This window comes from Alosa pseudoharengus, unplaced genomic scaffold, assembly GCF_046254945.1.
Source record: "Alosa pseudoharengus isolate Yale_2024_CS ecotype anadromous, Long Island Sound unplaced genomic scaffold, YU_APseudo_1.1 YU_APseudo_1.1_scf_15, whole genome shotgun sequence".
Lineage (NCBI taxonomy): Eukaryota > Metazoa > Chordata > Actinopteri > Clupeiformes > Clupeidae > Alosa > Alosa pseudoharengus.
This window is the reverse complement of record NW_027468620.1, coordinates 26,838,482-26,853,869: the sequence shown is the minus strand read 5'-3', so window position 1 is coordinate 26,853,869 and position 15,388 is coordinate 26,838,482. Positions and strand designations below refer to the sequence as shown.

The window sequence follows — 15,388 nt, the reverse complement described above, 5'->3', positions numbered from 1 at the left end:
GAGCAGACAAGAGTAGGCTGTCATTAGTTAATCAACATGCACAAAGAAAACTATTTTAAAAATGTAGGTTATGTTTTTGCTTTAACTTTATGCACATAACTGTGATTGGTGAACTCGCTCTGTGTGTTGAGCCGGCTGCTTCAAGCAACCTGTGGGTAGTAGCATCATACTAGTTCGCTAACATAAGCTTTGCAAATAAACTCAGACATATTTTGGTTACAATTACGGGGTTATCCGATTGTAAACTGTCTATCTGCCAGTAACGTTTTGAAATGAACACTTCGTATCGCCAACGAGCAGCAGTAGTTCGTTCTAACAACCTTTGCGGTGGTGAGCGACGCAGACATAAGAGACACAAAACTTTGAAAGGTTTACGCCGACGTAAAGGCAACTGCATTGTGTCGACGCAGAAGCATTCACACACATCAGTGAGGGTGTTTCCGTCGTATGCATCCACGCACAAATGTATGGGCGTACAAATAGCAGTCGCTTTCAAAATAAAAACAACGATATTGATTTGCATGCATTATCTCTATGCTAGGCTCTTGACTATTGTTCTTCTTTTACGGACCTTACGCGGGCCGGTCAGGGAAAGCCCACGGGCCGGATGTGGCCCGCGGGCCGTATGTTGCCCATGTATGTCCTAAAACGTACTTACCGTTAACCACTCTTACGGTGTATTGTGTGATGTCAGTGTGCCATACTTCAAACTTTAATATCATTTAATTATCTTAATTAGACCTTTGCTCAGGGCAGTTCCGGCCAAACTTTAGCATACTAGATAACTGGTAAATGAGACGTAATGAAGGATACCAATACCCTGCCTCTGAGTTTCATGTCATCTGGTTTCTAACCAGTGTAATCTGATGTCATACAACGGTCACTATTTGGGAACTTGTTTTGGTCAGAAATAAGGCATCATTCTCTTTGTCTGTCTCTCGTTCTCCATTTGCCTTTCCCTCTCTACCTTTCTGAACCCCCCACTTTATGTCACTGTCTCCATCTCTATGCATAATTCTCTCTCCCTCTGTTTACATTTCTCAGTTATCATGATAGAGTTCTACCAGTTTAAGCTACTTCCCTCAGGCCGTAGGTACTCCATGCCTAGATGCAGGTCCAATAGACTCAGAAACTCTTGTATCCCGACTTCAATTTCCTTTTTAAACAATTTGTTAGAACTGATTTAAATATATTTATTTATTTATTTATTTATTATTATGTTTTAGATTCTGTGGGTATTTCATGTTTTGCTGTATTGTTATGTGTCTTGTCCTTATGTCTGTCTGCTGGCTGTACAAACAATTGCCCCTCGGGGCAATAAAGTTACTTTGATCCTTGAGAGTTTTTATAGAGATAATAAATGTGTACATGCCTTTTAATGATGTAGTGAGCCTCACCTGAAGAGATGATGAACCAAACCTACAGTGAACAATGCCAGTGCCAATTGTTATCTTAATATAAGATTATATCTTAATAACCTTGCAGCCATTCACTTTTAGGTTATTTGATTGTGAGTTACTAGGGAACAGTGGAGTACATCATTAGTCTGCTACGGTAAATACAACTGTGTAGTGTTGCATCCAAAAGCGATCAAAGTGTAAATAAATACATTCAGTAGCCTACATACTGTGTACAGTCATACAGAATTTTTTGCACATTATAGGAATACAAATACGTGCATGAATAAATCCCTCTCTTCATGCTATGCCCCCATGTCACCCCTTTAGGCAGCCTGTCACAAAGAGCGCCACGTATCCCAGAAGGCCGTGTCCTTCATCCACGACGTGCTGATGGAGGTGCTGACCAGCTGGGCCGAGCTCCCGCACTTCCACTTCAACGAGGCGCTCTTCCGGCCCTTCGAGCACATCATGCAGCTGGAGCTATGTGACGAGGACGTCCAGGACCAGGTCAGGACATCACGCTCCGAACGCACAGGGCCTCTCAAGATTTGAGTTCAGGAGTTTGGTTCCAAAAACGCTATGTCCGCAATTTTAATGAATTTGAATTTGAAAATGAATTTTTTTCCTTTTTTTTTTTTTTTTTTTTTTTTAACTGTACAACTGTATTTGTGTGGTGTTATTTGATTTATCTTTACTCAATTAAAACAGCACAACTGCAATTTGATTGATATTACCTGAAATACACAATTATATAGCATGACTTTTTAATGTTTTTAAAAACGGAGATGGTTGAGGGTTGCTACGCTACAGCTACATATATGCTTTGACTGTATGATGCAGAGCTCTGTAATCCATGTTTAGCAGATGAAATAATACACATAGACAGTAAGTGAATGAAACTCTTTGCCACTACATGTACTGTATGAGTCTGTAAAGAACATTTGTTGAATTAGTGTAAAGAACATTTGAATGAATTAGTGTAAAACAAAATGAAATGAGTTTTATAGTATGTTCTTTGAATGTCCATACATAGAAGGCACTGGTTAATTTTAGATTAGATTAGATTCAACTTTATTGTCATTGTGCAGACAACGAAATGCAGTTATTAATGCAATAATAATGCATTAATTGTTAATTGGCTTGTTTCTGCCGACACTGATATCAAAATATTCAAAGAATGTGACCTTGACTTCTCCTCTTGCTAGTATGATTATATTCATACGGAACACTGCAATCCATTTGCTGTTGTTAAAATTAAACATACGTTTCTGTATATTTAAATCGTGATTGTTTATCCTACTGACTTGGATGTGTACTACTTCACCTCACCTTCACCTGTCTGTAATACTGCACAGAAATGGCTGAGTAACCCCCAACCCCACCCCTGCCCTGTGCTTTTGTGTTTTCTGCGGCCCACAGGTGGTGACCTCCATCGGGGAGCTGGTGGAGATGTGCTCCCCCCAGATCCAGTCAGGCTGGAGGCCCCTCTTCAGTGCCCTAAGGACAGTCCATGGGGGCAAGACCGACACCAAAAACTACCTGATCGGGGAGTACTCCATGGGTGAGTCGGGCCTGCCCTGAGTAGCACACTGCTGGGTCATTTCAAACAACTGCACCTTGTGTGGGTGTGGAAGAAAAACTTTCAGCATGTATTAGAAATATAAACTAAATTACTATAATGCTAAATTCGTACACATTTAGTGCATACAATTCATTTTGTTCTTAAAAACATCATAAGTGAACTGGATCACATGTAAACTATATTTGTGGTTATTTTATCATTGACACTGCAGGGAAATCCCAGGCCCCCGTGTTTGATGTCTTTGAGGCCTTCATCAACACAGACAACATTCAAGTGTTTGCCAATGCAGCAACAGACTACATCATGTGCCTTATGAAGTTTGTCAAGGGGTTGGGTAAGACAGGTTTAAAAAATGTAAATATTTGTATGTTTTTTAATATTTCATCTGTACACATCTGAAATAGCCAGTGACATACCATTTAGCTTCCCATTTCCTACATTGAGTTATGTAATGTCCATCAATTTGTATTGCAGTTGATAATGGTGATGATGGCCCCAGACCATAATCAGGGTTCATGCGAAAAGCCATCGCATCACTCAAATATGTGTCCTCTTGCCAAAGCTAGATAAGATATCTGTGTTCTCGGCCGTAGGAGAGGTGGACTATAAAGAGATTGGAGACTGTGTGCATGTGATGGGCTACAGCTCCACGGACCTGTGTCTGCCAGCGCTGGACTATCTGAGGAAGTGCTCTGAGGTACAGTTTGCAGCAGTTGCACAATACAAAAGGCTAAAACACCCACAGCCATATACAGAAGATAATACAAGTGATTATCTCTGTTTTTATAGCATGATCATAAATGTGCGGTTCAGTTTATCATCATCCATTAATTATTCATAATAGTAATAATTGGAACCTAAAAGACAGGGCAAAACGTACAATAATCTGATTAAGGTCACTACCAAACTTTTCTCAGTTGATCTTATACAGTAGTACTCTTTTGCATGGGATCCATTTCTGATTGGGACATTCTTGTATCATGGATACTTAATGAGATACTTTGCATATTTGAATAAATTGGCACAAATATATCTCAAAGAAATGTATAAAAATATACAAATATATCTCAAAGAAATGTATTGATCATTTGACTAGGTAGTCAGAGCCAGAGTTGTTAAGGTTAACATGAAAACGTATCATTTTGAATACAGTTAAATTATCGATACATGTCTTTGAGATATATTTATATCTGCTAATTTATACTAGTATGCAAACTAATATGTGTAACACTAACTATGCGTGATACAAAAATGTCCCAAGCAAAAATGGATTCTACACAAAATCAGGGTCAACTGAGGAAAGTTTGGCAGTGACCTTAATTAGATCCTTTTAGGTTTTGCCCTGTCCTATCCTGACCTACATATTTATGTTTTTGCCAGCTAACTTTTAGCATGATCTTCATATTCATTGTGGTGCTTTATGGGCCTCATGCACATGAAAGATTAATGTCATGTCATGTTATGTTATTCAGAACACCGTGAAATAAAGTTTTCACATTACAACTTTGCTGATAACATTTCAAATAAATGCCAGTTAGCTCATTAGCAAAGTTATTGTGTAAAATATACTGTTGATTTTGTTTAATAGCCTTTTTCTTGTGTGTAGTTAGGCGGCCCACTGCTAGATTTTGACAGGAGCTCGTGATATTACTTAAAAGTAAGCTACTTGGCATGTGCTCACACAAGCTGTCAAACACTGTCCACTAGCCTACAGTATGTGATGCACCCCTCTGCTTTAAGCTTATACATCCAGTGTTTATGTTAGCTAACTGTATCTGGATGTGCTGCTATCAGAGCAAGACGTTAGAGATGGCACATGACGTGTAGTTATGCCTCGTATAAAAAAAAAAAAAAGCTAGATTTAAGAGGCACCGAAATCCACGTTGTTATTTGATGTAGTTACTACCGTTTGTGTCGGCACCGGTGCCATATTAGAACCGTGTTTCGGTGCCCAACCCTAGTAAAAGTGATTATCCTTGTTGACAGAGTTCAACAACTTCAAAGTAGTTTATTGTCATGTACTCATAAAAATAATTATAAGTAATTCAATTATTGTGCTCAAGAGCCAATCCGAAACGTGGCAAAAAGCAACTCACAGGCAAGCCGACCATACAGCAGAGTACAAAGCTTTATTCACGACACTGGAAACAAGTTACAAACACACAAGCATCCTAACGAGCATGAGAGCAACAACGACAACCCCAGTAATCATTAAACAGCTAAATACTGGAAATGTCCCCACAATATATTATCATCCATTGCATATTCAGGGAGGAATGACTGAACTTTGAGCTCTAATGGCAGTGCCCTAAGGTCACAATCGTACAAAAATTTGAATGTACACTAAAAAGCTGAGTAAAAAACTTTTGACCTAATGTTGTTTTGTCCCTTATTATGTAGCGATGTGGAACAGGCTCGTTGTTACCAAATAACAAAGTTAATGCTATCACATCTCATTACCTGTACAAACACCTGTGGGCAAAGCTATTTTTCAACACCACCATCTGTTGTGCGTGTGTGTGTGTGTGTGTGTATGTGCGTGGCTCCGTGTCCTCAGCTGCTCGCCAAAATCTACAAGATGCCTTCCAAGCCGGTGTTCCTGGGGGCGCGGCTGGCGAGCCTGCCCATGCGGGCACAGGAGCGCTCGGTCAGCAGCGAGGATGGCATGGACTGCGTCCTGGCCGAGTTTGACGACGACACAGGTGCAGCACTGTCTGTTGCGTTGTCATGGTCAGGAAAGAGAGTACATGGGAGAGTACATGGGAGACTGCCTAATAAAAAAGACATTTTCTGTCAGATGGAGAATGCTGAAATTTCTTCGTTGCTGCTATAAATGTCCCAAGCCAAAATAGGCAAACACCGAACCAAATACTCATATTAGCTGGCAATTGAATGTGTACAGTATGCACTGTAAACTAATCAAAAGAGACCAAACATTATAGGCACTGGAATCTGTATGCAAGTTAATCCAGAGAATGTTGATGGTGGATACAGTAGGTGCATGCACACGTACGGGAAATTCAACCTCAGATCCATAATGCGTGTGTTTTGCAGGCCTGATTCAGGTGTGGATCCTGCTGTTGGAGCAACTGACGGCTGCCGTGTCGAACTGCCCACGACAGCACCAACCTCCCACCCTGGACCTGCTGTTCCAGCTGCTCCGAGACATCACCAGGATCCCAGGTACCAGAGGCCGCTCATGCCAATCAGAGCCTTGTAGCCAATATGAAAAGCCACAGAGAAGAGACACTCCCTAAGAACGTTTTTCTTTTAATCCTTTGTCTCATCTTCATAGTGCTTTCCTTTATTCCTTCCCTTATTTCTTCTTTTTTCATTCTTTTTCTTTGTTTTGTTCTTTCTCTCTCTCTCTCTCTCTCTCTCTCTCAGGGCCAGGCTTTGCCATATTCTCTGTCATCCAGCTTCTCCTGCCGGTGATGTCGCTGTGGCTGCAGCGTAGCCATGGCGACCACTCCTACTGGGACATAGCGGCGGCGAACTTTAAGCACGCCATCGGGCTCTCGTGTGAGCTGGTGGTGGAGCATATCCAGAGCTTCATCCACTCAGGTACGTTCAGCCCGCTCACGGCCCTGTGAGTAGCTACCAGTGGAGCTACTCCACTGCACTAAGAGTTACTACTGCTAACTATTGCGAGTTAGCTATATAGTTCTAATGACAAACAGCATTCCAGGTGCAAATCATCTTACTGTAAGGTTCCCTGCAGTTTTATATTTATTTTTGATCCACATTGTGGCACTCTTGTCACAGTGGATTGGTTATTAACCTAGAGGTATATTTTACTCATTAATTTGTTAAGTATTATGTGCAAATCTTTTAGGATGCTGAGGAAATGATCACATGTGGACACCTCAGGTTCCTGGAACCATTGTGGTTTTGTAGATTGGTGAATGGGATAGAAGCCTTGATCTTGATCTGTCGACTTTGCTTCATGCTGTTCCATAGACATTGGCTATGAGAGTCTGATCAACCTGATGCTGAAGGACCTGTTTAAGCTGCTGGTGTCCTGTGTGGCTGAGCCTGCAGAGACCATCTCTAGAGTAGGCTGCTCCTGCATCAGGTAAACTCCTGGTGACACGTCAGCTAAGCTACGTACACCTGGCGCGTGACTGAAGCGTTCCATTCGCATTGCGTCTTCTGCAACAATTATCTTCCACTGTAATCGATTGAAGTAACTACACCAGATGTAACAGCAGCGCCTACGATCAGAAAAAATAGACAATTTTTTTACGCATTGTGAATGAAACGCTTCAGTTATGTGCCCACTGTAGCTTCCCTGCTACGCCGCTGTTGAACTCTACTATCCAGTCCTGCCTTATTTGACTTGATGCACACAGTTGTCTATGTTGATGTACTGCTTGGCTGGATGAGGGTTGTAAATGTTTCGGTGCAAGATTCAAGATTCAATACTTGAATTGCCATACAACAGAAGTTGTATGGAATAGTATGTATAATACTCTTTTTATCCTGTGAGGGAAATTTGGTCTCTGCATTTATCTCAATCTGTGAATTAGTGAAACACACACAGCACACATTGTACACACAGTGAGGTGAAGCACTAACTAATCCTGGTGCAGTGAGCTGCCTGCATCAACAGCGGCGCTCAGGGAGCAGTGAGGGGTTAGGTGCCTTGCTCAAGGGCACTTCAGCCGTGCCTACTGGTCGGGGTTCGAACCGGCAACCCTCCGGTTACAGGTCCGAAGCACTAACCAGTAGGCCAAGGCTGCCCCCAGTGTGCTCTACAATACAACAGACAAGACGACACCAAACAAAAATAAGAAGCCAAAGACATAGACATAGACATCAGTGCACATGCTTTTGTTTTGTGTCTGCTTTGAGTAACTCGTTTTTGTATCCACATTTGGAGTTGTTTATGTCATGTGTCTAGTAACATGTTACATGGTGACCGGCAGGTATGTTTTGGTGACTGCCGGGCCCGTCTTTACTGAAGAGATGTGGCGTCTAGCCTGCTGTGCGTTACAAGATGCCTTCTCTGCCACTCTGGAGCCTGTCAAGGTAACACAGCTACATCTGCTACCCTTCAAACACTAAACTTAACCTTCATAAATCATCAGGCATCGTGTCAAACATAGCACTGCCAGACAAGAGTGTGCAATTTTGTTACATAACAGACGTTCTGCTGAATCTTGCAGTCCAAAGTCTTGACATGGGCAATGGGTGCTTTCTCGTGCGTGATAACTGCTAAATGTTGATACGTTTGTGTCAAGCCTGTCAAAATTCACACATACGGAGTTGTAATCTTCTGTTAGAGCTTAGGGCTGTTGCATTTTGAAGATACAAACCAAGTGAGAGATTTGCTGATGTAGGAGGCATATTGTGCCTTCACATTATATGAGATGTGAACATTCATGTTTAGGTTTGAACTCCAACTTGAATTTTTTTGTAGGAGTAGGTTTAGTCCTCATGCCTGATCCGAGTAGATGTGTGTGCAAACTTGAGATTAAATGTATGTACAAACATCATTACAATGTTTTAATGCTATACTGTTTTAAACAGTCTTGCTTATACAATATGGATGATATATGAAATGTTATTTGGATGGGATTCCATTATACCCCAACAGCTGGCTGTCATGAAATAGTAGACAACTACTAGTATGTGGTGGTACATTTTAACTAATGGATGGTCTGTGCAGAAGTGTTATTAGTAATGGGTGGTTATCTAAGTCAGAATGGAGCTACAGAGGGGTAGTTATGAATGTCCCACCACAGCTGGGTGTCTGGCTGTACGTACACTCAAAACCAACAAACAACAATTTTATTTACTAACAAATGTTATCCCCTTCTATAAATATTGTCCTTGTGTGTCCTGTAGAACCTTCTGGCATGTTTCCGGAGTGGGTCGGACAGTTTTTCAGGCGATGCGTGTGAGGTGAAGGTAGCAGCCCCATCCCACTCTCCCTCAGCCGAGGCGGAGTACTGGAGGATCCGTGCCATGGCCCAACAGGTGGGCATCCAATTCACTCTTTGGGTTGCACTCTATAAATGCTCTATATAAATAAACGTGACTTGACTTGACTCTTCCCCCCAAACACAGCCATGCCACTCAACCTGCTGGGTGGGACTTCTCTCAATCCTTGATATGTCCTCTTTAATGCTACTCTCTATCTTTCTCTTCTTTCCTTCTGTCTCTCTCCCTCAGGTCTTCATGCTTGATACTCAGTGTTCACCCAAAACCCCCAGCAACAAGGAGGGCTTTGAGCATGCTCAGTCTTGTGTCCTTATCATAGAGTTGCCTCCAGACCAGCACTCTAATGGACACACACAGAAGAGGTGGGGTTTACAGAATTCAACTCCTAGCAGCATTATCTGAATACAACTCCTAGCAGCATTACACTTTATGTGCCTTAAGGTGATGATACATGGGGCAACTTTTTGAGAAATGTTGCTGGGCAATGTTCCTCATTATTGTGGTTCTGGCATGTTCTCATTGATATTGGGCAACAGTTTCTTTTCTGGAGAACTTTAATCATCAGTAGGCAAGTTGTTATGATTATCCAATCAGAATAAATGGAACTGGTTATGTGGTTGCCCAGCAACATTGCTCAAGAAGTTGCCCCATGTATCATCACCTTTAGAGTTTAAGTCCTGAGCTACACCAGGCGCGTTACTGAAGCTACCGTTCGTGTAGTGTCTGCTGCAACAATTAGCTGCCACTATAATCAATGGAGGTACTGTAACTACACTAGACGTGACAGCGGCGCGTACGTTCGGAAAAAAAATAGACCATTCATTTAAAATGGATTTTACGCGTCGCGAACGGAACGCTTCAGTTACGCGCCTGGTGTAGCTCATACCTAATACATACATTTGCTTTTCTTTTGTGAGTCCCAAACACTAAACCAAAGACGGTTAAAATGCAAGGTTCCATAATGTTTTCTTTATTAGTATTTTTAGTTTATGTTTATCACTCAAGCAGCAAAAGGAGATGCTGCTGTTTGCTGCTGCTTGTTGGTAGATCCCCATAATGGTTCTTTTTTCAGAAACGTGTCAACTTTATTGACAGCATAATTAATTGTGCAGAACTAACTAAAGCTGTAGAAAGTGTATTGCAGACTAGTACCAGTAGTGCTAATAGTATAGTTGTGATAGCTGGTAAACACTGCACCTTTGTAAACTTTAGACTGTTGTCCCACTTACATGTCTCTTTCTCTCATGCTGGACCTCCAACAGAAAAATTGGGTAAGAACAAACTCATGCAACTTAACCAGAACTCAGGAACTACACTTCTGTCGCTGTGTGTTGGCATTGCATGTGGAGGCTTGCTGCTTTATATTTCAGAATCTTGGGGTTACAAACAGAATGCACATTTGTATTACCATATAAGACATATATTTAGATGGATGGATGAATGAATGGATTAGAAAGGTGCCTTAAGCATGACTTGTTCTTGGCTCTGGTGACATGTGGGAGACATCGTAAAAAGCTGGCCAAAATGGTACCCAGTCCCAATAGTCTGACAGCTACATTAGAATAGACCTTCAAGAGTCATCACGAACAGCTTCCTTTTTACCAAAGCATATTCAAAGCAATCTACAGTATGATCCTTCCATAGATCACATCAAATGAAATTGTGGATAGAGAGTGACTGAGAGGCCCAACTCTTATCTCCCCTTTTGTTGCGTTCTTCACACAGGATCCCTTTTAGAACCATCGTGGTGAGTCTTCTGTCCCATCAGGTTCTCCTACAGAACCTATATGACATCCTGCTGGAGGAGTTTGTCAAAGGCACTGGAGGGGACAGCCAGGAGCGCACCACGCCCGTCTCCGAACCGCGTCCCGCCGGGTTCCTTCGTTACATCTCCATGCAGAACCTGGCCATCATCTTCGACTTGCTGCTGGACTCGTACCAGACGGCCCGTGACTTTGACACGCGGCCCGGTCTCAAGTACCTGCTGATGAAGGTGTCTGGAGTCAGCGGGGCGGCCAACCTGTATCGCCAGTCAGCCATGAGTTTCAACATCTACTTCCAGGTCAAGGGCCTTGTAATGTTTGCATTCTGTAGATAAACTACACACTCTTAAAACAAATGTATTGTCCTTATCTGAACACAGAGACCAGATGTTGTGTTCAACGGAAGTTGCGTTATTTTCGACAAATATTGAGTAACAAATACAAAAAGAAACAACACAACTGTGTTGTCCTTATCTGGACACAGACATGTGTTAAAAACAACGCAAGTTGTGTAGTTAAGTGTAATTATTGAATCCTAGCATAAGGCAATTTTTTGTTTTTCTTATTCATTCCAATCTGTTGCATTCAGAAGTAAAAACATAGTTCAGGTTTCCACCTGAGATGTCACCTAAATTCTTGTTGAAGTGTATTTCAAATTCATCTGATTTGCATAACCTCTTTATTCATAATATATGTCATTGATTTTGTGATAAATTATAAATCACAAATGAATCATTCTGTTACAACCCCCAGGCCCTGCTTTGTGCTACACTGACAAATCAGGAGAACATCACAGTGGAGCAGGTGAAAAGGATTCTGGGAGAGGAAGAGGAGGGCAGCTCAGACTCATCCCAGCCCTGCTCCTCAGAGGACGAAGACATCTTTGAAGAGACTGCGCAGGTAAAGAAAAAAACAATATTGCATGACTGAATAAAGACATAACTTCATAATGAACACATCATTAAAGTAAATTAATGTATTCCATGAGTATACTATATACATTATCATATCCTTTATCATCATATCATATGTATTTGTAGTTATATAAATATAGTTAATTATAAGATGGTAAAATGCGGTAATGTAGTTTTACAGTATTGTGAATATATTGTGAATGTATTTTTTCTCACTGATATAATTGCATGAACACTCATCCCTGCTAGGAAAAACAAAGACAAATCCTACTTCTCAATATCAAGAAATCTTCTCTGATATCTTACATAATATATAATTTTGACATATAAAATTGAAATGGAATGCATCCCTCCTTCCATCATATTGCCTCCACAGGTGAGCCCGCCACGGGGTAAAGACAAGCGCCAGTGGCGCGCCACCATCCCGTCCCTGAGCTCACAGCCGGCCAGCGGCGTGGACTGGGCCTGGCTGGTCAAGCGTCTCCACAAGCTGTGCATGGACCTGAGCAACAACTACATCCAGATGCACCTGGACCTGGAGAGCAGCTTGGGGGCCATCGGCGGCGAGGAGCCCGTGCTGGGCCACCGTGGCGGCGACCCACTCTTCTTCCTCCCCCTCTTCCCCTCCGAAAGCTCCACGCCCACCCCTTCCACCACCGGGGGGCCCTCGGGCCGGGGCACGCCGTCTGAAGACGGTTTCCGTTGCCAGCCCGCGGTGGAGACGCCGGGCGAAGAGCCCGCGCTGCAGACGCCTCCCGCGGTGCCGCCACCTCCGTCCTCGGCGGGCATCTCCGGCAGCAGCCTGCCCCACCAGCGGGGGGAGCGAGGGCCGAGGGAGCACAGTGACTCCACCGGCCGCAAGAAGGAGTGGTGGGAGAGCGCCGGCAACAAACTCTACACCATCGCCACCGACCGCACCATCACCAAGCTCATGATCGAGTACAAGCGCCGCAAACAGCAGCAGCAGCAGGGCCACCCCATCTCCCATTCGCACCCGGCCTTCGCCCGGGAGGCCAAGCCCGGCGAGAGGAGGACTGAGGTGGGCTCGCTGCGGGAGCCCGAGTCCCCCGGGCCCCAGAGGCCCCAGCAGCTGGTGGACCAGGGCCCCATGAGGCACTCGTTCAGCGCGGGGCCCGAGGTGCTGAGGCAGGAGAAGAGGCCACGCTCGGGCTCCATGGCCAGCTCTCACAACATCTCCCTCAGAGACGCAGAGGCACAGATCCAGGTGGGCTGGGTCAGGGGGCTGTTTTTATCTGCTTGTTTGCTTTACAGCTCATTTTAAAAGTAGTTCAGTTTAGTCATAGTTTATTTTTTTAATTCCATACAGATCAAATAAAATGACATGATATGAGAAAATAATCTGTCTCTTTTACCTTGTTGATTGGACAGGCGTGGACCAACATGGTCCTGACGGTCCTGAACCAGATCCAGCTCCTGCCGGACCCCACGTTCATCGCCCTGCAGGCTGCCGTGTTTCCCTGCATCAGTCAGCTCACCTGCCACGTGACCGACCCCAAAGTGCGGCAGGCCGTCCGGGAGTGGTTGAGTCGGGTGGGCCGAGTCTATGACATCATCCTGTGATGCAAACGGGTGGCATGTCACTGTCCACTTTCATCATGACCAGAGGTTGTTGAAGGTCACTGGGAGTATTTTACGTTGGCTTGGAAACGACCTTGGGCTTTTGTGTGTATGTTTCTGTTGGCCATGCTAGCGCTCTCGTCTGTCTCTTCTGCTTTCCTCTCACTGAAAGGAAACTGTTGCCATCTGTATGTTTTTTTTTTTGTTTGTTTTTTGTTTAACTGAACCAGATCCTTTGAATACTTGATTTCAATGATGTATCACAGTGGCCAGTATGTTTATTTATGTTTATTTATGGTATTTATAATAGTGGCCATTTGTTTTCCATTGTATATTTGTGAATCATTGCATATTAATTTATTTGAATGCGGAATATATTCATAATATACATATCTATTTTAATGATGACTGAATGTTTTGTCTGATATTTTGCATATGCATTAGTACAAAATCTGATATTGTGCCATATATTATACATGTGACATTGACACATGACCCCTTGGATGATATGCCCATCACTGTTTTTATCTTTGGAAGGCAAATAATCAAGACTGTGCTGTATGCTGAGTCACTTGCTTGAAGTGTGTTTGAGTGTACAAGCATGATGTGACCGGTGGCTTGCATGTCTGTCTCGGACAATGATCATACCATAGAGTTAAAAGTTGCTTTCTGTGTGGATAACATGCTGAAGATTATTGGTAGTTTATTCATCCTGGAAACAAAGTATTTTTAAATTACCTTACTTTAATCACATTTACATTATGCAATATTCATTACAGATACAGCAGCTATCTCTGTTATATGGAACTGTGTGTATTTGCCATTACTTGTAATCATGCTGCCAGTGAAACTATAGGAACCTTGGCCTTGGCTTGCAAAACACAGTGTAACTCAAAGAGGTTTGGCATTTGGGTGTATTATTCCCAATGAATTGATGCCAATCAACATCAGACATTTGAAACAGCTGAAGAATGATCATGTGACATTGTTGTACTGAACCTACTGCTTCATCCTTGAAGTCTTTTGATCCTTGTGTTCATTTATGTGTGTTGTGTTGTAAGAAGCTGTTTGTTTGGTGATTACTGAACTCTTAAAGTCCTCATCACTGTTTCAGTGGACTCAATAGAGGTGGCAAAAATGACCGTCAAATTTAAGTGTTCAGCTCCCTGCGATTGTTTTGGCATTTTCATAGTGTTCATAGTTCTAAGGTACTGTATGTCTGTTCCTGATGTGCAAAGAAAATGCCTTGCTTATGATGGAGATGACCAAAGATGAACCTTATTCTCTGTCACTACACTGTTTTCTTTGTTTGTTTGTTTAGTTTCTTCCACACAGTAAACAAAGTTCCTATAAATACCATGCTTACACACCTTGTTTTACCAGTCCTTACTCGACTAACAACAAACTACTACAGTTTACAAAATTGACCTGCAGTAGTTAATCAAGTGAAGCTAATGCTATTAAGTACTGCTCTGAAACTCTTCTTTAGTATGATACAGACTTTCTTAGTAATTGGCACAGTAATTTGGAGTGTGCTTGTTTGGCTCTTCTGTGATCCATACAGTATGTTCAATGCCCAATTTGTCTTAAACAGCTAAATGGCTCGTGGCTCGTGGCACACACACACACACACACAGTTTATTTGCTCCAGTTACCTTCTTATCCTTGATATTAAATCCTTTAAAAAAAGTAATATGAAGTGTTTGTGTGTGTGTCTGCAAAATTGTGAAACAAGGAGAGAGGGTTCATTTCAAGCTAGTTATTGACCGAATATTTCAAAGTGTTCAATCAGTCAGATTATTTTTAATGTGTTAGAGTAAATGTGCTGTACAATGAATGTTTAAATACAACCTTCAAAGTGGTGATATGAATGCCATGAACATGAGTTTTTGATTAATCAATATAAAATATCAAATACCAATAAGTTGAATGCCATTGTGGATGAGATGTGGGTGTGTGTTTGTGTGCGCTTGGTCGGTGGGGCTGGGGTGGATGTGAGATGCAAGTCCTAAGGGCATGATAGGCATGATGATGGAACATATACTATAACTTTTACTTTTACAAATCTGATATTGTGCCATACATGAGCCCTTGGATGATATGCCCAATCCATCTCAGTTTTTATCTTTGGAAGGCAGATAATCAGGGGCCTCATTTATAAAACATTAGTAGGCACAGATTTGATCTTAGACCATGCATAGGCTT

The 15,388-nt window shown here is 42.4% G+C and overlaps 1 protein-coding gene across 3 annotated transcripts in view; it reads left to right on the top strand.

The window, feature by feature from the left end:
• Positions 1–14,876, top strand: part of arfgef3 (ARFGEF family member 3) — a 44,386-nt gene extending 29,510 nt beyond the window's left edge. For all 3 annotated transcript variants that reach the window (XM_076286072.1, XM_076286073.1, XM_076286071.1), the window contains exons 22-36: positions 1,728–1,907; positions 2,820–2,961; positions 3,194–3,316; positions 3,576–3,679; positions 5,540–5,684; positions 6,037–6,165; positions 6,370–6,546; positions 6,943–7,057; positions 7,911–8,013; positions 8,833–8,964; positions 9,160–9,290; positions 10,654–10,990; positions 11,445–11,591; positions 11,982–12,830; positions 12,995–14,876. In XM_076286072.1, the coding sequence (XP_076142187.1) occupies positions 1,728–1,907; positions 2,820–2,961; positions 3,194–3,316; positions 3,576–3,679; positions 5,540–5,684; positions 6,037–6,165; positions 6,370–6,546; positions 6,943–7,057; positions 7,911–8,013; positions 8,833–8,964; positions 9,160–9,290; positions 10,654–10,990; positions 11,445–11,591; positions 11,982–12,830; positions 12,995–13,186 (3,006 nt within the window). In that variant the 3' untranslated portion in view covers positions 13,187–14,876. The remainder of the gene's footprint in view (positions 1–1,727; positions 1,908–2,819; positions 2,962–3,193; positions 3,317–3,575; positions 3,680–5,539; positions 5,685–6,036; positions 6,166–6,369; positions 6,547–6,942; positions 7,058–7,910; positions 8,014–8,832; positions 8,965–9,159; positions 9,291–10,653; positions 10,991–11,444; positions 11,592–11,981; positions 12,831–12,994) is intronic.
• Positions 14,877–15,388: the final 512 nt, after the last annotated feature.